Here is a 22,138-nt window from a genome sequence, read left to right on the forward strand (position 1 = left end):
CCCCTACACTTTGGCCTGGAGCTAATCTCTAAACTGATTGTGTGGCTAAGCCCTGATGGAGAGCACTTGGGCAGGTCAATCTGCAAAGGCTGGAAGAGGTGTTTTCTTTCTTCTCCTCCTCCTCTCCCTCCTCTGTCACTGTCTTCTTATTCCTCTCCACCCCCTCCTCCTACTTCTCCTACTCCTCCTTATTCTACTTTTTCTTCTTCCTCTTCTTCTTCTTCTTCACTAGCTCCCAGCATTCAAGGAAAGCTCTGTCATAGCACTTGCTGGACATACGCTTAAGGAACAGATGTCTCAGAGTCTAAACTCCAGCAATAACACATTAAAATATCAAAATGTCCAGGTTCCAACAAAACACATAAGGAAACAGGAAGTGATGACCCAGGCAAAGGAGAAGATTAAAGCATTTGAAGGCATCAGTGAAGAGGATCAGAACTGAGACATTCCAGACAAAAACTTTTAAAATATGGCCTTAACTATACTCAAAGAAATAAAGGAAAATATAAACAAAGAATTAAAGGAAATTGGGAAAATGAAAGATGAACACAAAGAGGATACCAATAGAGAGATGGAAATTATGAAAAGGAACCAAACAGAGCTGAAGACCACAGAAGGAGAAATTTCTTTAGAGGGGTTCAGTAGCAGATTGGAGCTGGCAGAATAAAGAATCAGTGAACTTGAATATAAGACAATTGAAATTGAGTCTGAGGAGCAGAAAGAAGGAAGAATGGAGAAAAGTGAACAAAGCCTGAGGAACCCATGGGACACCATCAAGTTTACCACTATATGCATTGTTGGAGTCCCAGAAGAATAAGCAAAAGAGAAAGGGACAGAGAGAATAGTCAAAGAAATAATGGCTGAAAACTTCCCAAATTTAGCAAAAGACATGAATACACACATCCAAGATGCTTAATGAACTCCAAGCAGAATAAATCCAAATAGGCCCACACCACACCATGGTATAATCAAACCATCAAATGCCAAAGATAAAGAGAGAATTCTGAAAGCCACAAAAGAAAATCATACAAGGAAGTCTCAATAAGATTAGAAACCATGGAGTCAAAAAGGCAGTGGAAACATAATTAAAGTCTGAAAGCAAAAATTTGTTAACCAAGAATTCTCTATACAGCTGTCTTTCAAAAATGAGGGAGGAATTAAGACATTCCCAGATAAACAAAAGCTGAGGGACTTTGTCAGCACTAGATGATTCCTATAAAAAATGTTAAAGAAGTTCTTCAGATTAAAGGAAAGGACTGGACAATTGATTGAAGCTACATGAAGAAATAAAGATCTCCAGTAAAGACAATGGCATGGGTAAATACAAAGCCCAGTACATTTGTGTTTTTTATTTGTAACTCCACTTTTTACTTCCTAAAGGGTCTAAAAGGCAAATGCATAAAATGTAATGATAAATTAACAGTTTTGAACTCATAATGTATAATTTGCAACAAATATGACATTGTTTATGTATGCTATTGAATTTAAGTTGATATCAAAGAAAAGGAGATTATTATAGATTTAGAATGTTAAATTTAAGCCCCATAGTAACCACAAAGTAAATATCAGAGGATATGCAAGCTGTAGAGTATAAGTTACCAGGGATGGGGATAGGAGCAATGGGGAGTTAATGCAAAATGGATTTAGGGTTTCCATTTGGGGTGAAGGAACTTACACAATACAGAATAGCAAATGAACGTGGGGTTTAGCATCAGAAGTCTATCATGACACACAACAGCTGTGTAAACTCAGGTAAGTCATTTAACCTCTCTGCGTTCTATTACCCAACTTGTAATATAAGGATAATATACCAGCTATTTCTACCCCACAGGGATAGAAAACTAGGTGAAAGCACTTGTTAAACTTAGGGCAATATATGGGAGCTAAACGAAATATATTAGATCAATGGGTCTTAACCTTGGCGGCATGTTACAATCACTTGGAGAACTCTGAAGAAGTCCCATTTCCCAGGCCATATCCCCAAACCATTATGCAACAGTTATCTAACTTCCTGTCTTTCCTTCCCTTCCTTCCTCCCTCCCTCCTTTCCTCCCTCCCTTCTTTCCTTCCTTCCTCACTCTCTCTCTTTTATGTATATGTATATATTTATTAATAGACTTTTTTGAGCTGTTTATGCAGGAAGAGTTCACACATATGTACATGTGCACACATGGTTTCCCCTGTTATTAACATCTTGCATTAGTGTGGTACAATTGATGAAACATTAGTGATACATTATTATTAATTAAAGACTGTAGTTTTTGTTAGGGTTCATTCTTTGTGTTGTATGGGTTTTGAAAAATGCATAATATCTTCTATCCACCATTACAGTATCATACAGAATAGTTTCACTGCCCTAAAAATGCCCTGTGTCCACATGTTCATCCTTCTCTGTAGCCTTTTCAGACTGGCTTCTTCCCCTTAACAAGATGCATTTAAGATTCCTTCATGTCTTTTCATAGCTCAATAGCTCATTTCTTTCAGGCACTGAATAGTATTCCATTGTGTGGGTATACACAGTTTATCCATTCACCTGATGAAGGACATCTTGGTTGTTTCTGGGTTTTTGCAATTATGAATAAAGGTGCTATAAACACTTGTGTGCAGGTTTTTATGTGGACATCAGTTTTCCACTCATTTGGGTAAATACCTAGGAGTGCAATTGCTAGATTATATGGTAAACCCATATTTAGCTTTGTAAGAAACTGCCAGACTGTCTCCCAAAGTGGCTGTACATTTTTCACTCCCATCAGGAATGAATGAGAGTTCCTGTTGTTTCACATCCTCATCACCATTTGGTGTTGTCAGTGCTTTACATTTCTGCCATTCTGATAAGTGTGTAGCTGTTTTAACTTGCAACTCATAGTTGTTTTAACTTGAAACTCCCTAATTACATATGGTGTTAAGCATCGTTTCATATGTTTATTTGCCATCTGTATATCTTCTTTGGTGAAGTGTCTGTAAAGATCTGTTGTCCACTGTTTAATTGGGTTGTTTTCTTATTGCTGATTTTTATGATTTCTTCATATATTTTATATACAAGTCCTTCATCAGATGTATTTTTTGGCTTGTCTTTTCATTCTCTGCAGTGTGACTTTCACAGAACAGAGGTTTTTTTTTTTATTTTAATCAAGTGCAATTAATTTTTTTTCTTTCATGGATTGTGCTTTCAATGTTGTGTGTAAAAAGTTATTGCCAAATCTAAGGTCACCCAGATTTTCTCCAGTGTTATCTTCCATAAGTTTTATTGTTTTGCATCTTACATTGAAGTCCATGATACACTTTGAGTTAATTTTTGTGAAAGGTGTAAGGTATGTGTCTAGATTATTTATTTTTTTGCATGCAGATATCCAATTGTCCAAACACCATGTAATGGAAAGGCTCTCATTTCTCCATTGAATTGCCTTTGCTCCCTTGTTAAGCATCAGTTGACTGTATTTGTGTGGGTCTCTTTTGGGTCTTCCTTTTCTGTTCCATTGATCTATCTGTCCATTCTTTCACCAATACCACACTTTTGGATCATGTTGCTTTGTGGTCTTCAAGTTAGGTAGTGTGAGTCTATTGACTTTGTCCTTCTAAAGTATTGTGTTGGCTATTCTCAGTCTTTTGCCTTTCTACTTAAACTTGAGAATAAATTCCACAAAATAATTTGCTGAGAATTTGATGGGGATTGTGTTGAATCTGTGGATCCAGTTGAGAAGAATTGGTATCTTTAAAATATTCAGTCTTATTCATGAACATGGACTATCTCTCTCCCATTATTTAGATCTTCTTTGATTTTGTTCATCAGCTTTGCAGTTTTCCTCATGTAGATCTTGTAAATATTTTGTTAGATTCATACCTATGCATTTTATTTTTATGCTAATGTAAATGGTGTTGTGGTTTTAAGTTGAAATTCCATCTGTTCATGCCAGTATAGAGGAAAGCAACTGACTTTTGTGTATTTATCTTGCATCTTGCAACCTTGCTACAATCTTTTATTAGTTCTAGGAGATTTTTGGTCAATTCTTTGGGATTTTTTACCTGGATGATCACATTATCTAAAAGCAAAGACAGTTTTACTCTTCCTTCCCAGTGTGTATTCTTTTTATTCCCTTTTCTTGTTTTATTATATTAAGATTTGCAGTGAAATGCTGACTAGAAGTGGTGAGAGAAGACATTCTTGCCTTGTTCCCAATCTTAGAGAAAATCATCTAGTTTCACACCATTAAGTATGATGTTGGCTGTAGGTTTTTTTCTGCAGTTTGAATATGATATGGCTAGATGTAGATTTTTTGGTATTTGTCCTGCTTGGTGTTCTCTGAGCTTCTTGCATCTGTGGTTTGATATCTGTCATTAATTTTGAAAATTCTCAATCATTATTACTTCAAATATTTCTTCTGTGACTTTCTCTCTTTTCTTTCTGGTATTCCAATTACATAGATGTTACACCTTTTGTAATTGTCCTATAGTTCTTGAATATTCTGTTCTTTCTTTTTCATTCTTTGTTCTCTTTGAAATTCAGTTTTTGAAGTGTCTGTTGACATATTATCAAGCTCAACAATTTTTTCCTCAGCTGTGTCCAGTCTGCTGATGAGCCCATGAAAAGTGCTCTTTATTTCTGTTAGATTGCTTTTGATTTCTAACATTTCCTTTTGATTCTTTCTAAGAATTTCTGTCTCTCTGCTTATATTTCCCATCTGTTCTTGCATATTGTTCACTATTTCCATTAGAATACTTAGCATATTAATCATAGTTATTTTAAATTCCTGGTCTGGTAAATCCCATACATCTGCCATATCTGCAACTAATTCTGATACTTGCTCTATCCCTTCAGACTGTGTTGTTTTCCTTTTAGCATGTGTGGAGATTGAATCATGTCCCCCCACAAAAGGCATGTTCAGGTCCCAACCCCTGGTCCCGTGGGTGTGAACCCATTTGTAAATATGAACTTTGAAGATGTCCTTAGTTAAAGTGTGCCCAAACTGAATGAGTATGGGCCTTAATGCAATAAGGCTGAAGTCCTTATAAGCAAAGGAAATTGGACATAGAGAAGGAGATATGGGGAGCAGCCAGAAGCTGGAAGTCAACAAAACCCAGAAGAAAAAGGAGAAGACTGCCATGTGCATTGCTATGTGACAGAAAAGCCAAGAAACCCCAAAGATTGCCAGCCATCCAGAAGATGCCAACCCTGGGAAGAAGCAAGCCTTCTAGGCTCTGAAACCATGAGCCAATAAATTCCTGTTGTTAAGCCATTCCTGTTGTGAAGCCATGTTGAGAAACTACAACAGCATGCCTTGTAATATTCTGTTGAAAGCTAGACATGATATACCATGTAGGAAAGAACTGAGACAAATTGGCCTTGAGTGTGTGAGACTTTATGTTTATCTAGCTAGAAGTGTGGCCTATTTACTGTTTGCTTTATCTGTAAGAGTCAGTGGCTAAAATTTTCTCTGGTATCTATTGTTTTGTATCCCCTGTTGTCTTTGGGCTCTCCTGGAGACTTCTTAAATAGTTTGAGCTCACAGTTCTTTCCCTTGTAATCTCCTATTGATTTGGTGGAGGAGGGTCTGGGAAGTATTCCATGATCCTGTGATTAGGCCCGGTAGGCGGTGGCTGGCAGCCCTGGAGCCTCCAGCCTGGGTCCCCGCAGCCGTGAGGTTCCGGGACATCGCCACACGGTCAAGGCTTCCTGGGCTCTCGCGGAGGATCATCTGCTCCTTCCGCGACCGCGGCGCCACCTAAAGGCCTGGGAGCCAGGCGCGCACCTCTGCGCGCACACGGGGGTGCTATGAAGGCTGCGGTGGAGCCTTCCTCGGGGACAGCCGCCTGAGCCGCCACACCGCGGTCCATGCTGGAGAGCAGCCGCTTGCTTGTGAAGCCAGTGGCTGTGATTAGAAATCCAACGCAGACTCAAACTCGAAGAAACCTTTGGAGCGCAAACAGGCAAATCAGCACAAATGGTATGTATGCGATTTCAAAGGTTATAAGACCTTTAAGAAACATAGCAGACGAAAATCCACCAGTGCCAGCACACCAGTGAGCCACTCTTCAAGTGTGGCCACTGCGGTCGCAGTTGAATTGTCTGGGGGGGGGGGGCGGCCGGTTGCTGAACCCTCGGCTCTCGGCGTTGCTCGGAGGGTACCGGCGGCGGGGGCTCTTTCCCGGAGGCGAGGGCGAGGCGGGGGACTGGGCCCGGTCCCCGGCGGAGGCGTGCAAGGTGTGGAGGGCGGCGAGAAGGAACAGGCAGGACACGGTTCTTTGAGGGTGAAGAAGCCAAGAGCGTTTATTAGGGGTGAGCACAGGTTATATAGGCTGGCATAGAGGGCGGGGGTTGTTACAAGCCAATGCTGAGGGGATAAAGGCTAGGATTGGTTCTGAGAGGGTGCGGAGGTTAGGATTGGTTCTAAGAGAGCACGGAGGTTGTTTGAAAAGGGGCGGGAGTTGCTCTGGCAACGGTGTCTGGCAACAATGTATGCGCACTGGTGGTGATGGGAGTTGCACTGGCAACGGGGAGTGTCCGGGCAAGATAAGGGGGTGGGGAAAAGGCGGTTCCCTCCAGCAAGCCTCCCCTAACAGTGGTATTTTGGGTGAGGAAATGGGGCCTGCCTCCGGCCTCACTTTCCCAGGCCCGGGGGGCTGTGAAGGCCGCTGTTCACCCGTACCCACTACCCTCCCCAGGGGTGGCCGATCCCCTGGCCCAGGCCCGCCAAGTCGAAGCACGTAATCAGTGTCCCGCATTTCCCCCTTTTTTTCTAATTAAAGGAAGAAGCTTACCGGAGAGGTCCGCTAAAGGATGAGGGAAGGGGAAGGTTGGGGAGGGGAAAAAGGGTTGACGGTGGCTCAGCAAGGCTGGAGCTCAGCGTTGGTGTGGCGCCCGGGCGCTCGACAAGGGCCTCGCTGTTAGCGGGATGGGCGAAGGTGGAAGGTTTAACTGGAGCTCGAGGTTGGTACGAGGTTCAGGCGATTGAGAAGGGCCTCACGGTCGGCGGGTTGACCGGTGGCGGTGAGGTTGCGGAGGGTTGGTTGTCATCTTGGAGTAGGGAGCGTCAGAGGTGGCGAGTCGCTGGTACTGGATTTGCACGAACGAGGAAAAAATAGCATCTGTTTGTTTTCTTACAAGTTGGACGATTCTGCGGATAATGCAGGGTCCTAAAGTGAGAGCTAGAATGATCATTAGTAGGGGGCCGAGGAGAGGGAGGAGGTAAGGGAGGAGGGGGGTAAAGATGTGGGACCAATAGCTGGTGGCTTCACGGTCTCTTCTACGTCGTTCTAGTCCCTCTCGGACCTTCTTTAGGCTGTCCTCGGCGAGACCTGTGGAATTGGCATATACACAGCACTCTTCTCCTAGGGCGGCGCAGAGGCCTCCTTCTTTGAGGAAGAGAAGGTCGAGACCCCGGCGGTTTTGGAGCACTACCTCAGAGAGGGAGTTAACAGAATTTTTAAGATGGGAAATAGCGTTTTGTAGGTGACGAATGTCCTCGTCAACCGCCGCTCGGAGGTGAGTTAGGGCGGAGCCTTGACTGGCTAATGCAGCGATTCCGGTGCCAGCGCCTGCAAGACCTAGGAGGGAGGCAATTGTGAGGGCGGTGATGGGCTCTCGCTTTTGCAGAAGGGCGGGATCTGCAGTTCTTTCCAGGCGGAGGAAGAAGTCTTCCTCGCTGTGGTATAAGACCCTAGGGATAAGGACAATTAGGAGGCAAGTTTCATTAGTGGTATTGAGGGTTTGCACATTAAGGCAGGGGGTAAGTCCTGTAGAGGAGCACAGCCATTGGGAGGAGTTGTGGGGAATAAGAAATTTGGCAGAGCTGCTGGGAGATGAGTAGTTGGCACAAGCTGTGAGGTTGGGAGAGTTACTTGAGCGAGGGCGGATGCACTTTCCTGTAAAGGAGACTGAATGAAAGGTTAGGGGGACGGCAGAGGTATTCCAATTGCATTCCAAGGGGCTGTCCTCTGTGTTTTCTGAAAAAGAGAGGTTGGAGGCAACTGGCTCATACAGGGGGAAGGAGGTGGAGAGGCAAAGCCAACAAGAAGAGGTAAGATTAGGGCTGGAGAAATTCACCAAGGTGAAGGCTGCTTGGATAAGGCCGAGGAGAGGAGAGGAGTAACGAGAGGGGGGTAAGAAAGGTTGGGGTGATGGGGTTGGCGATGCGTTGTTTGCAGCTGAGGTGCGACTGGTTGGAGCTGAGGTGCGGCTGGAGGGCTGTGGAAAAAGGGGGTTCACTCGGACTGGGGTCCAGGCCCAGGTGTACTGTTGTCATCTGGCGCACCAGGTTGCGGAGACTACGGCGTTCTCGTCTCGTTAGACACGTGGTTGCTGGTGGCAGGCCGGATCGCCCTTCCTGGGATCCAGATTGGTTGTGCTGCATCATCTGGGAAAACACAAGCAAACCCGCGCCCCTGGGCGAGGAGTGGGGAGGGACCCTTCCAGGCATTATTCTCTGGGTCCTTCCAGTAAACCATCGGGGCCTGGGTGGGCCTATACGAGGGCCCCCAATGTTTATGTAGGGGCGAAAGACCTTCTTTATTGAATGTGAGTAGATTAAGGTGAATAAGGGCTGCTATGATAAGGTCCCCTGGAGTTGCCTGGGGGAGCAGTGCCCTTTCTTTTTCAATTTGTGTTTTTAAGCGGCGATGGACTGCTTCCACAATGGCTTGCCCCTGTGGATTATAGGGGATGCCGAAATGATGGGTGATGTTATATAACTGAAGAAAGGCCGCAAAGGAGGCACTGCGATAGGCAGGCCCATTGTCCGTTTTTAGGTCCCAGGGGACTCCCATGAAGAGAATTCCTTGTCTTAGGGCCTTGATACAGTGTTTGGCCGCTTCCCCGGCAAGGGGGACTGCATAACACATGGCTGAGAAGGTGTCAATTATTACATGCACATATTTGAGGCGTCCAAAGGACGGAACGTGAGTTACGTCCATTTGCCATCTAGAATTGGGTTTTAGGCCTCGTGGGTTGACTCCCTGAGGTTGCAGGGGGCCAAGCGGCGCAAAGGGCGCACAAGTTGCACAATTGCGGACAAGATGTTTACAGGTATCTAGGGGGAGGTCACATAGATGATGTAACGAGGTAGCCGAAAAGTGAAACCTGGAATGCAATAACTTGGCCTGGTTAACAGCGTCCCCCGGAGGGGCTGCCGTGTGGGTTAGCATAGCTTGGGTAGCCTGAGCTGAGACCGCTTGGTCTACTATACGATTGCCACTAGCCAGGGGCCCCGGAAGGCGTGAATGACTACGAATGTGGCTAATGAACCAAGGATCCTGTCGATGCTCCAGGATGCTTCTGAGGTTAGAAAGTGCTTTATCAATGGCCGAGTCTCCCGGGAAAAAGGTGGAAAACGCGAGGACTCGGCAGACCCGATACGTGTAGAGGCTATCTGTGAAAAGGTTTAACATAACTGAATAGGCGGGGTTCCGGGTGGTAATGGCAGCTGAATTCCCCCTGAAATCCTTCCAAGAGGATTTGCATGTCCGGGTTATTGAAGCTGCGCAGTGGTAATTGGCAACGCAGAACGGAGCCAATTGATCTGGCCACAGAGCTGTTGGAGCTCAGTGATAGTGACCCGATCTGGTATGTCCAACTGGGGAGCGGACGGAGCAATAGTTTTATCAATACTAAACCCTAAGAAGGCCAATGGTGGCACAATTTGAACTTTATCGGGCTGAATTGTAAGGCCGAGGTCAGCTAAATTAGTGGTGAGGTCTTTAAGGAGTAGAGGAAGTGCCTCGGCGTCCTCAGAGGCCACCAAGATGTCATCCATGTAATGGATGAGCATGGCCCGCTTTCGCAGGGGGGCCACTGCGTGATTAACATACATTTGGCAGATGGCCGGACTGTTACGCATCCCTTGAGGGAGGACTTTCCATTGGTACCTACTAGCCGCGCCCGCGTGATTGGGGACGGGGACTGTAAAGGCAAAGCGCGGGCGGTCTCGCTCATGTAGCGGGATGGAAAAGAAACAGTTTTTGATGTCAATGGTGGCTACGTGATAGTGAGCCGGGATGGTCACCGGATGGGGGAGGCCAGGCTGCGGGGAACCCATGGGAAGAATATGCTTATTGATCTCCCGCAGATTATTGAGGAGCCTAAATTTCCCTGTGGCCTTTTTATGAATAACAAATACTGGTGAATTATATGGACGAGTAGAAGGTTTTATGTGGCTTGCGTCCAATTGTTCTTGGACAAGGGCTTGGAGTGCCACTAATTTGTGCGTGGGAAGGGGCCACTGCTTCACCCATATAGGTTCCTCAGTATCTCACTGCAGAGGAACGGGCGCTGGAGGTGTTAAACGAGCAGTGGCGCACATTATTGGGGGGGGCTGCGTGGTAAGCACTGCCCCAAAAGTGGCAAGGATATCACGGCCCCATAAAATTTGGTCTATGGTGTGCAGAAATAACGGGCGGAAGGTGCCTGAGTGGCCCTTTTCATCTTCCCACTTAATGGGTCTCATGGCCTGAAGAGAAGTAGAGGTACCGGTGGCTCCCACTACCGAGGGACCATCGAGAACCATGCACATGGAGGCATACTGAGCGGGCATGCAAGAGACTTCTGCCCCTGAATTGAGCGTGCCCGTGTACCATTGCCCCTCTATTCTTAACTTACGAATAGGCTTTTCTGGAGTGATAGGGACTGTCCAGAGAAGCGTTTTACTGCCGGTGAAATGATTAATTTTATTAGAACCGGCCGGCACGCTGCCTCTTAGGGGCGGGGCTGAGGCTTGCCCCGCTTGGAGTTTAAAGCGTGCTCAGTGCCCTGGCGCTGACTGCCGTCAAGGCACCCTGGATAGTAGAGATTTTTTAAGCTATCCTGGCTAAGATCTCTGAGCTTGCTCTTGCAATCGCGCGCCCAGTGATAGCCACGCTGGCAGCGTGGGCAGGGAGTGGGAGGAGGGCGCCCATTGCGCTGCATGAAAGGCGGGCGGTTGACTTCTGCATTGGGGCACTCCCGGGCAAAATGACCGCTCTGCCCGCACTTAAAGCAACCGGTGGTGGCGGCTAAGGCGGCAGTGACAGCGCCAGAGACAGCCTGGGCTAAGGACGCAGCAGCTGGGTCAAAGGTGCTGCAGGCGAGAACCCAATCATTAAGTGTTTTTTCCCGCAAGGGGAGAATGGCTTGCTTACAGGGGGGATTAGCCCCTTCTAGAATAAGTTCCCGGGTGAGAGCTAGCTGGGCTTGGGGGTTGGTAACTTTTCTAGCACAGGCTTCTTCAACCCTGGAAACGAAAGTGGCGAAAGGTTCGTTTGGTTCCTGGAGGAGCCTGGTAAAGTTGTTAGGTCGACGGGCACAGCAGTTGGCAAACGCGCGTAAGGCGATGCCTCTGAGGACAGTCCAGAAGGCAGCAGGGGCATTAATATAAGCAGACACATTTAGAAACGCTCCAGTGCCCAAATAGGCTTCGGGGGGATGATAGACTCCAATGGCTGCGTCTTGCTCACTTTGCTTAGCTGTTTCTGCCTGGAAGTGAGCACGCCAGTCAACAAACTGACCGGGGTTAAAAATTGAACGGGCAAGCGAGGCCCAGTCTTGGGGGAGGCAATAGTTCATGGCGAGATTCTGCAGTATTTGGGAAGCATATGGGCTACCTAATCCGTCCTCCTTGATGGCCCTGCGAAGCTGCTTGATAGTATCAGAGTCAATGGGATACTAGTCGTACGGTTTCTGTGGGGTGGGGAGAAGGTTAAGAGGAAAGCAGGGAAAAGCACGAGAGAAAGGAGGACGCGCTTGCAGAGGGCTTGGCGCGGGAGTGGGGGTAGGGGGAGCGTTGCCCCAAGGGTTGCCTTGAGGTGTAGAAGGCAGCCAGGGGTTGTTAGTCGGCAGGGTGGGAGGAGCGGCGGCAGCTGCTGGTAGCGGCTCCGAGGGGGAGCTTGTCGAAGGGGGAGACGGAAGTGGGAGGCCCCAAGCATCGCAAGAGGGCGGCGCGGTAGGCGTGGCCAAGACACAAGATGGCGGACTAGCCCCGCCCTGGGAAAGGGCGGGGTCCAAGGCACAAGATGGCGGACTAGCTCCGCCCTGCGAAAGGGCGGGGTCTAAGGCATAAGATGGCGGACTAACTCTGCCCTGTGAAAGGGCGGGGCTTAAGGCATAAGATGGCGGACTAGCTCCGCCCTGTGAAAGGGCGGGGCCTAAGGCGTAAGATGGCGGACTAGCTCCGCCCTGTGAAAGGGCGGGGCCTAAGGCGTAAGATGGCGGACTAGTTCCGCCCTGTGAAAGGGCGGGGCCTAAGGCGTAAGATGGCGGACTAGCTCCGCCCTGTGAAAGGGCGGGGTAAAGCGCATGCGGTTTCCGGTCTGGCTTAGGGCTGACGTCATCACTGGAGCACTTCCTCCCCTCAGTAGAAGAAGGAGGAAGTTCGCCATTTTGGAGCAGTCTGGGGGGGGGCGGTTGCAAAGAGGCACACGGTGCCAAACAAAGAAAGAAACACACAAAGGACTACAGCAAAGTAATGGAGGGAAAGAGGGAGAGCGTTAGGAGGAATGGGGGTTATAGAAGAAAAGGACGAGAGGCAGACGGAAGAATGGGTAGTGGGGAAGGGAGGAGCGGCTCCGGAGCGGCGAGGGAGAGGCGGCTCCTGACGCGGAGCGGCGAGGGAGAGGCGGCTCCTGACGCGGAGCGGCGAGGGAGAGGCGGCTCCTGACGCGGAGCGGCGAAGGAGAGGCGGCCCTTACCTTGCAGGCGAGGAGAAGGAGAGCTGGAGAGGCGTCCGGGCGAGCGAGTGGCTTCACTGGACCGCTGCATGGAGAGGACTTCCAAGTGCAGGTGCCCCACGTTGGGCGCCAGTTGCGGTCGCAGTTGAATTGTCTGGGGGGGGGGGCGGCCGGTTGCTGAACCCTCGGCTCTCGGCGTTGCTCGGAGGGTACCGGCGGCGGGGGCTCTTTCCCGGAGGCGAGGGCGAGGCGGGGGACTGGGCCCGGTCCCCGGCGGAGGCGTGCAAGGTGTGGAGGGCGGCGAGAAGGAACAGGCAGGACACGGTTCTTTGAGGGTGAAGAAGCCAAGAGAGTTTATTAGGGGTGAGCACAGGTTATATAGGCTGGCATAGAGGGCGGGGGTTGTTACAAGCCAATGCTGAGGGGATAAAGGCTAGGATTGGTTCTGAGAGGGTGCGGAGGTTAGGATTGGTTCTAAGAGAGCACGGAGGTTGTTTGAAAAGGGGCGGGAGTTGCTCTGGCAACGGTGTCTGGCAACAATGTATGCACACTGGTGGTGATGGGAGTTGCACTGGCAACGGGGAGTGTCCGGGCAAGATAAGGGGGTGGGGAAAAGGCGGTTCCCTCCAGCAAGCCTCCCCTAACAGTGGTATTTTGGGTGAGGAAATGGGGCCTGCCTCCGGCCTCACTTTCCCAGGCCTGGGGGGCTGTGAAGGGCGCTGTTCACCCGTACCCACTACCCTCCCCAGGGGTGGCCGATCCCCTGGCCCAGGCCCGCCAAGTCGAAGCACGTAATCAGTGTCCCGCAGGCCACGAAGGATGTGGAAACACTTTGCCTCACCCAGCAGGTTGAAGGCGGGAAGGTACAGGAGGGCTATGTGTGTCAAAAGGGGTGTTCCTTTGTGGTGAAAACATGAAGGGAGCTTCTGAAACATCTGGGAGAAATCCATAAAGAGGAAACAGCTTGTGAAGTATGCCAGAAAACATTCAATTGCAAAGAGGATCTGAAGCAACATGGGAAAACTCATGTCCCAGAAAGGGGTGTGTGTGGGTGTCCCAGGGAAGCTGTGGTCAGGCCCCCACAACTGTGTTCAGTCTCCAGTCACATTCTCTCTTTTCATGAGACAAAGCACCCGTTTATGTGTGAGCACGCTGGCTGTGGAGAAAGGTTTGCGATGAAAGTAAAAGCATCTCCTGAAGAACGGTGTTTGGCCACTCACCTCGGTGGATATACCTCTCCTAAAAAGAAATGAGAACAAGGCTTATTCTTGCCAAGAAATGGAGAGTCGCTGAACTGCATTAAAGGAAACATGCTCTCGACAGTTGCAGTACTTGCCCTCAGCTAGATGTCAGGTTGCTTTGTTCAGAGGACAACAGAGCAGTGAGCTTGGTTATCTTCTCTCAGAAGCACATTTTTCTATATTAAAATTAGGTTTAGAACAACTGATTCTCTATCATTTCCAATTTCTTTGGTCAAGATGTCTCCTTTCTGGGTCTCCTGAGTTCTCCTCCTGAGTATTCTTCCTCTTCTTTTTGCTCAAACGATGAACGCACGTTGCAGCTTTTCCTCTTTTAACAGCATGTGGCCTGGACGAGAAGCATTGTCTGGAGGAGCTGATTAAATATCTGATTAAACATCTCTTTCTAAAACATGAAAATGGCCAAAAGATTAATTTAAAAAACAATGTCTTTTACACTTTCTGCTGTTAAAGCTCTAATACTCTTCAAAAAAATTCAGTATTCTTGAATTGCTCCTATTTAAGCAAGTAGTTAATCCATTCATTCGTATCTGGTTAAGGTGATTGAAACCTGCACAATAACCAAGCAGGTACATATATTCCAAGTAACTAAGTGAATGCACTAAAGCCGTGACAGTGTTAAATCCTCATTCTGTCGTGTCACTGAGTGGGGCTACGTTTTGGCCCCAGACTACCCTCCTGCAAAAACAAATATAAAGCAGTGGGTTTAGACATTGGCCAAGTGCCTCCTCTATCCACCGTCAGTTCAGGGCAGTGTTTCCCAACCCTCATTCTGTGTTAGAGTCCCTTGGGATGCTTTTAAAAATGCAGATACCTGGGTTTCAGAGATTCAGAATCAGTTGGGTTGGGATCTAGGCCTACGCAATTCTAACGTGGAGAATAAACAAAGTGAAAAGTCTAACTGGGATAAAGTTTTTGCATCCTACAGAACAGAATTCTATAAATCAGAAAGAAAAACAATCTCAGTGGAAAAATAAAGGAGGATGAACGGAGTAAACAGATGGTGAAAGGAAATACAAATTAAAACAATAAGGTAGGACTTCTCACCCCTTGGCATGACAAAGCCTAGAGTCTGGCAGGACCCAGTGTGGATGAAGATGTAGGGAAGGCCCTTCACCCTCTGACAGGGGGAATGGACCCAGGATTCCAAGTCTGGGCTTGTAGGACCTAGGGAGTGTGCCAGGAGATGCTGACAGACATGCTCATTGCTCATAAGGAAAAACTGGAAACCCCAATGATAAACAAATTATGGTTGTAAAGGTTTGGATGTATTGTGTCCCCCAAAAAGCCATGCTTTGTTGAAATCTTGTGGGGGCAGATGTATTAGTGTTGATTAGGTTGGAATCTTTGGATTAGGTTGTTTCCATGGAAATGTGACCCACCCAACTGTGGGCAATACCTTTGATTAGATTATTTCCATGGAGGTATGGCCTGCCCATTCAGCCTGGGTCTTGATTAGTTTACCAGAGCCCTGTAAGAGCTCAGACAGAAGGAGCTTCCTGCTGCAGCTTAGAGGGGCATTTTGGAGATGACTGTTGAAAGCAGACTTTTGCAGATGCTTTGGAGGTACTGGCCCAGTGTTTGCTCTGGAGAAACCACGAAGGGACAAAACGTCCCAAGAGCAACATTTTGAGGCATGCACAGGAGCTGAGAGAGGGACTGGCACACAACCCAGGATCTGCAGACAACAGCCATGAGCCTTCCCAGCTAACAGAGGTTTTGCAGACACCATTGGCCTTCCTTCAGTGAAGGTATACTTGTGCTGATGCCTTAATTTGAACAATTTCATGGCCTCAGACTGTAAATTTGTAACCAAATAAACCCCCTTTATAAAAGCCAACCCATTTCTGATATTTCACATAACGACAGCATTAGCAAATCAGAACAATGTTGTATTCATATAATGGTAATTATAAATTATTTACATCTATTATGTAAACATAGATCTTGAAAACCATTGACAGTATCTCACTTACATTTTTTGCATATACAAAATATATTATTTATATATATAACTGGAATTTAAAGACATGGACTGGATCTACACACTAAATTCATGAGAGTGAAAGAGGGTCCTTTGGGGAGGGAGAATGGGATCAGAATATTTTGTTTTAAAAATCAGAAGTATGACAATGTTAAGATTTGTTTACTTTGGGTGCTGGGTCACAGGTGTTTGTTATATTGAGATATGTTTCTGTATGCCTTCTAATTTTCAAAAGAAAAGTGTTTTTTAAAAAGAAAATCATTTGGGGTGTCTGAATGCATAACGGCAAGCTGGGAGAAAGTGATGGCAGCTTAGGTGAGGTGCAGCTGTGCATAAATTTGAGAAAGAATAAGTAGAGTGGCTGAAGTGTGCTTCTGTTTAACTTCTGTTCTCAAGGGATGTTGTTTAACCAAGAGCTTTTGCCCCAGCTACTGATGTTTAAAAAGTATTGCCAACAAGCTTGCTAAGTTCAGGAATTACTTCCAAGACCTATTTCTTCTGATTGGGTAGAAATCTTGACTTTTCAAAATAGTCTTGGAAATAGAAAATTGAACAGTAACAGGAGTTGTTTTGTTCCTAGTGTTCATATTTTCCAAAATTACTGTGAACAAAGAATCTCACTGGGATCTGTACTTTGTCAATTAACTAAAATATGGGGTTATACCCAAATGAGACTGAGAAAGGACCCTGAGTCCCAAGTTGATACGCTCTTTCTCTGTTTACAAATAGATCCTCTCTGCTCCCCAGAACCACAGCCCACAGGAGGACCCACCAGACGAAAAGCCCAGCTGCACCCACAGTCAGAGAGCACCTCACACTGAGCAAGCTCAGAGCCCACTTTTCGCCACTGGGAGGGTGGTGTGGACCCTCCCCCTCATCTTTGCTGAGGATACCCCCAGGGGTGCTCCGTCAGAGCCCAGGACCAGTCTCCAGTACCCACACATCAGTTTGGATGACCTGTGGCTGGAGAAGATGCAGAGAATGCAGTTGGAGAAGCAGGCCCAGATTGAAATGAAAATGCACAGAGGGACAGCACACAAGGATGGAGTCAAAGTAAGCCTTTCATGTTTGTGCCTTCCCTCTTCCTCTGCAGCTGCCCTTCATTTCCTGGGCTTTCGGGGGACTCTCTCCTGGGCTGAAACTTGTCTCCTGGGTCCTCAGGATTAGAAACCCCTCACTAGGCCTTGCCCAGTACTAGGCTTCAGGAGACATGCTTGCTAGCAGGGTGCTCCACAGGGTAACTGAGCTCTGGCTCACACTTCCTTCTCTGTGTTGTGTCAGTTCACTTGGCTGATAAGTTTCTGCCTGTGTTTATCCCTTTACTAGGCAACATAGCAAAGAGATGAAGAATTACCATGATAATTACCATTTATTGAGGACCTAGTATGTGTCAAACACTGCTAGACACTATAGTAGCATTAGCTCTTATACTCACAAAGGTACATGACATTTTGATACATCAATCGTAACTTAATTAAATTGTCTTAGTTAAGTTCTGATACTGGGGATATTTTGACACCATTATTCTTTGCATGCAACTGTTGGCCTATTAAAAATGACTTACTAATGTATACGTCATATCTTTTACCCAGTCCTTGAGTGTTTCTTATTCTTTACCTTTACAAAATAGCAATATTTTTATCAAGTATTTGTAAAGTAGACATCCCTGATTTTCACCTCATTCCTGATTACCCATGTTTTTAATTGAGGTGAAGTTCATATAACATAATTAACCATTTTAAAGTCCACAATTCAGTGGTATTTAGCACATTTATAGTGTTTTTCAAGCATCACCTCTATCTGGTTCCAAAAAATTTCCGTAACTCCAGAAGGAAACCCTGGACTCCTTAGCAGTCACTACCCATTTCCTTCTCCCTGCTCCCTAGAAATCACTAATCTGCTTTCTGTCTCTATGGATTTGCTTATTTTGAATATGTAATATAAATGGAAGTGCAACTGGCTTCTTTCACTTAACATAAAGATTTAGAGGTTCATCCATGTCATAGCGTGTATCAGGACTTCATTCTTTTTTATGGTTCAGTTATATTCCATTGTGTGAATATTCCACATTTTGTTTATTCATGCATCCACTGATAGACATTTGAGCTGTTTCCACCTTTTGGCAATTGTGAATAACGCTGCTATGAACATGCAAACACATGTGTTTGTGTGATTGCCTGTTTTTAATTCTTTGGGGTATATATCTAGGAGTGGAATTGCTGAGTCCTTTGGTAATTCTATGCTTACCTTTACGAGGAACTGCCAAATTGTTTTTCACAGTGGCTGCACCATTTTACATTCCCATCAGCAATATATAAGTGTTCCAATATGTCAACATTTTCACCAACACTTATTTCCTGGTATGATGATGATAATGATGACAACGATGATGATAATTGCCATCCTACTGCATGTTAAGTGGCATCTCATGGTATTAATTGCATTTCCCTAATGATCAGTGATTTTGAGCATCTTCTCGTGTGCTTGTTGGCTATTCGTATATCTTGTTTAGAGAAATGTTTAAATTCTTTTCCTTTTTTTTAACTGACTTTTTGTCTTTTTGTTATTGAGTTATAGGAGTTCTTTATATAGTGTGTATACTAGAGTTGTCCAATAGATGATTTGCTAATATTTTCTAGCATACTGTAGCTTGTCTTTTCACTTTTTGGATAGTGTCCTTTGGTGCACCAAAGTTTTTAATTTTGATGAAATGCAACTTATCTGTTTTTTCCATTTTTGCTTGTACTTTTGATGTCCTTCCTAAGAAACTGTGACCAAATCCAAATCATGGAGATATACCCTGTGTTTTACCCTAAAAGTTTTATAGCTTTAGCTCTTTGATTTATTTTTAATTAATTTTTTATATGGTGTAAGGCAGAGGTCCAGCTTCAGTCTTTTGCATGTGAGTATCCAATGCCCCAAGCACCACTGGTTGGGTTGAAGAGACCATTCTTTCCCCTTTGAGTGGAATTGGCACCCTTGTCGAAAATCAAATGACCATGGATGCTTAGATTTATTTCTGGACTCACAATTCTATTCCATTGATCTATATATCTATCCTTATGCTAGTACCAGATCCTTTTGATTACTGTAGATGTGTAGTAAGCTTTGAAATTGAGATATGTGAGTCCTCCAAATTTGATCTTTTTCCAGATTGTTTGAGCTGTTCAAGATTTTAGATGAATTGTAGGCTCAGATTTTCCATTTCTGAAAAAAAAAAAAAGGCATTTTCAATTTTTTGTAGGATTGCATTGAATCTGTAGACCACACTGAAAAGAATTGCCATCTTAATATTAATCCATGGATGAGCTGAGTTTCCATTTACCTAGTAAGTTCATCTTTAACTTATTTCAATAATGGTTTATAGTTTTCAGTGTATAATTCTTCCATGTCCTTGATTAAAATGATTAATCAAGGTTGGTTAAAATTATTCCTATTTATTTCATTCTTTTTGATGCTTTTTAAAAGGAATTATTTAATTAATTTCATTTGCAGATTGCTAGTGTGTAGGACCCAACTGATTTTTGTATGATGATCTTGTATCATGAAACTGCTGGATTTGTTTACTAGTTCTAAGTTTTTTGTGGATGATTTATGATTTCTATATATTAGAGCATGTCATTTCCTGTAAACACAGATAGTTTTACTTCTTTTCCAATATGGATGCCTTTAATTTCTTTTTCTTGCCTATTTGCTCTGGCTTGAACTTTTAGAACAATGTTGAACAGATTGAAAGTGGGAATCCTTGTCTTGTTCCTGAACTCAGAGGGAAATTTTCAATCTTTTACCTTAAGTATGGCATTAGCTATGGTTTTATAAAAATGACCTTTATCATGTTGATGAAGCTTCCTTCCATGCCTGCTTTGTTGAGTGTTTTTGTCATGAAAAGGGTGTTGGATTTTGTGAAATGCTTTCTCTGCATCAACTGATGTGATCATGTGGGGTTTCTCATCACTGAATTAATGTAGGGCATTACATTGCTTGATTTTTATATGTTGAATTACCCTTGCATTCCTGGAATAAATCCCACTTGTCCATGGTATATAAGCCTTTTGATATGTTGCTGGACTCAGTTTACCAGTATTTTGCTGAGAATTTTTGCAGCTGTTTTCATAGGGAATATTGGTTTGTAGTTTTTCTGTGATGTTTTTGTCTGACTTTGGTATCAGGGTAATGCTGGCCTCTTAGGATAATTTAGAAGTGTTCTTTCCTCTTCTATTTTTTTGAAAGAGTCTGAAAGGAATTGGTGCTAATTCTTGTTTAAATTTTTGGTATAATTCACTAATAAAGCCATCTGGTTCTGGGCTTTCCTTTTGGGGAGGTTTTCTATTGTTCAACTTCTTCACTGGTATAGTTCTGTTGAGATTTTTTTTATTTCTTCTTTAGTCAATTTTGGTCATTTGTGTGTTTCTAGAAATTTGTCTATTTTATTTAGGTGTTTTAGTTTCCTGAATGCTAAAACAAATGCGATGCAATGGGCTGGCTTAAACAACAGGAATTTATTGGCTCATGGTTTTGAGGCTAGGAGAAGTCCAAAATCAAGGCATTATCAAGGCAATACTTACTGCCAGAAAACTGTAGCTTTCTGGGGTTGGCTGCCAGCTATCCTTGGTCCTTGGCTTTTCTGTCACATGGCAATGCACATGGCGGCCTCTCCTGGCTTCTCTGGGTTTTGTTGACTTCCAGTTTCTTCCCTTTCTATGTGTCTCTCTCTTTCTGTGTCTGAATTTCATTATGCTTATAAAAGACTCTAGTAATAAGATTAAGGCACATCCAGATTCAGTTGGGCCACATCTTAACTGAAGTAACCTCATCAAAAAGTCCTATTGACAATGGTTTCAGATCCACAGAAATGGATTAAGAACAAGTGTTTCTGGGGTACACAGCTCCAAGCCACCACAAGGGGTTATCTAATCTGTTCATACTGTTATCCCTATGCTGTATGGTTGGTAGTAATGACCCAATTTCATTTCTAATTTAACGTTTGTCAATATTGTTGATCCTTTCAATACCCAACTTTTGGTTTTGTTGATTTTCTATATTATTTTTCATTCTTTATTTTATTTATCTCTGTTTATTTCTTTCTTTCTGCTAGCTTTCGGTTTAGTTTGCTCTTTTTGCTATTTCCTTAAAGTGCAAAGTTATTAATTTGAGATCTTTCTTCTTTATTAATGTAGGTGCTTAGAGTTATAAATTTTCCTCTGAGTAATGCTTTCATTGTATCCCATAAGTTTTGGCTTATTGTGTTTTTTTTTCATTCATGCCTATGTATTTCCTAAATTATCTTTGTAATTTTTTTCTTTGACCTATTGGTTGTTAAACAGTGTGTTGTTGAATTACCATTTATTTATGACTTTTCTAGTTTTCCTTCTGTCATTGAGTTCTAGTTGCATACTATCATGGTCAGAGAAAACACCTTGTATGATTTTAGTCTTTTTAAATTTATTGAGACTTGTTTTGTGGCCTAACATATGGTTTATCCTTGAGAATGATCCATGTGCAGTACAGAAGAAAATGTGTTCCACTGTTCTGTAAATGTCTGTTAGTTCTAGTTGTTTTATAGTGTTTTTCAAGTCCTTTACTTCCTTATTGATCTTCTGTCTGATTGTTCTGTTACTGAAATTGGGATATTGAAGTCTCCAAATATTTTTGTAGAACTCTCAATTTTTCACTTCATCTCTCTCAATCTTTTTTCTTTGTTAGAGAAGTGCATTTACAGAACAATCATGCCAAAAATACAGGATTTCCATATACCACCCTATCATTAACACCCTGCATTGGTGTGGAAACTTTGTTACAACTGATGATAGCATATTTTTATAGTTGCCCTATTAACTATAGTCCATGGTTTAACATAAGGTTCACTATTTGTACAGTGTAGTTCCATGGACATTTTTTTTCATTTTTGTTCTGTTACCATATATACAATCTAATACTTCCCCTTTTAATCACAACACATATATATTTAAGGGCTGTAAATTATATTCACAATGTTATGCTACCATCACCACCATCCATTACTGAAACAATTCCATCATTCCACATAGGAATCCTATATATTTTAAGCCTTAACTTCCAATTTTTATTCTTACATCATCCCCTGGTAACCTATATTCTCGATTTTGACTCTATGAGTTGCCTTATTTTAATTGTTTCAAATCAGTGAGGTCATGCAATATTTGTCCTTTAGTGTCTGGCTTATTTCACTTAACAAGGTTCACTTCAAGGTTCATCCATGTCGTTGCATGTATCGGGACTTCATTCC

The 22,138-nt window shown here is 44.3% G+C and overlaps 1 protein-coding gene across 1 annotated transcript in view; it reads left to right on the top strand.

The window, feature by feature from the left end:
* Positions 1-22,138, top strand: part of ARHGEF4 (Rho guanine nucleotide exchange factor 4) — a 251,456-nt gene that overhangs the window by 115,115 nt on the left and 114,203 nt on the right. The window contains exon 3 of the mRNA XM_037850267.1: positions 16,603-16,926. Coding sequence (XP_037706195.1) covers positions 16,603-16,926 — 324 coding nt within the window. The remainder of the gene's footprint in view (positions 1-16,602; positions 16,927-22,138) is intronic.

This window comes from Choloepus didactylus, chromosome 9, assembly GCF_015220235.1.
Source record: "Choloepus didactylus isolate mChoDid1 chromosome 9, mChoDid1.pri, whole genome shotgun sequence".
Classification (NCBI taxonomy): domain Eukaryota; kingdom Metazoa; phylum Chordata; class Mammalia; order Pilosa; family Megalonychidae; genus Choloepus; species Choloepus didactylus.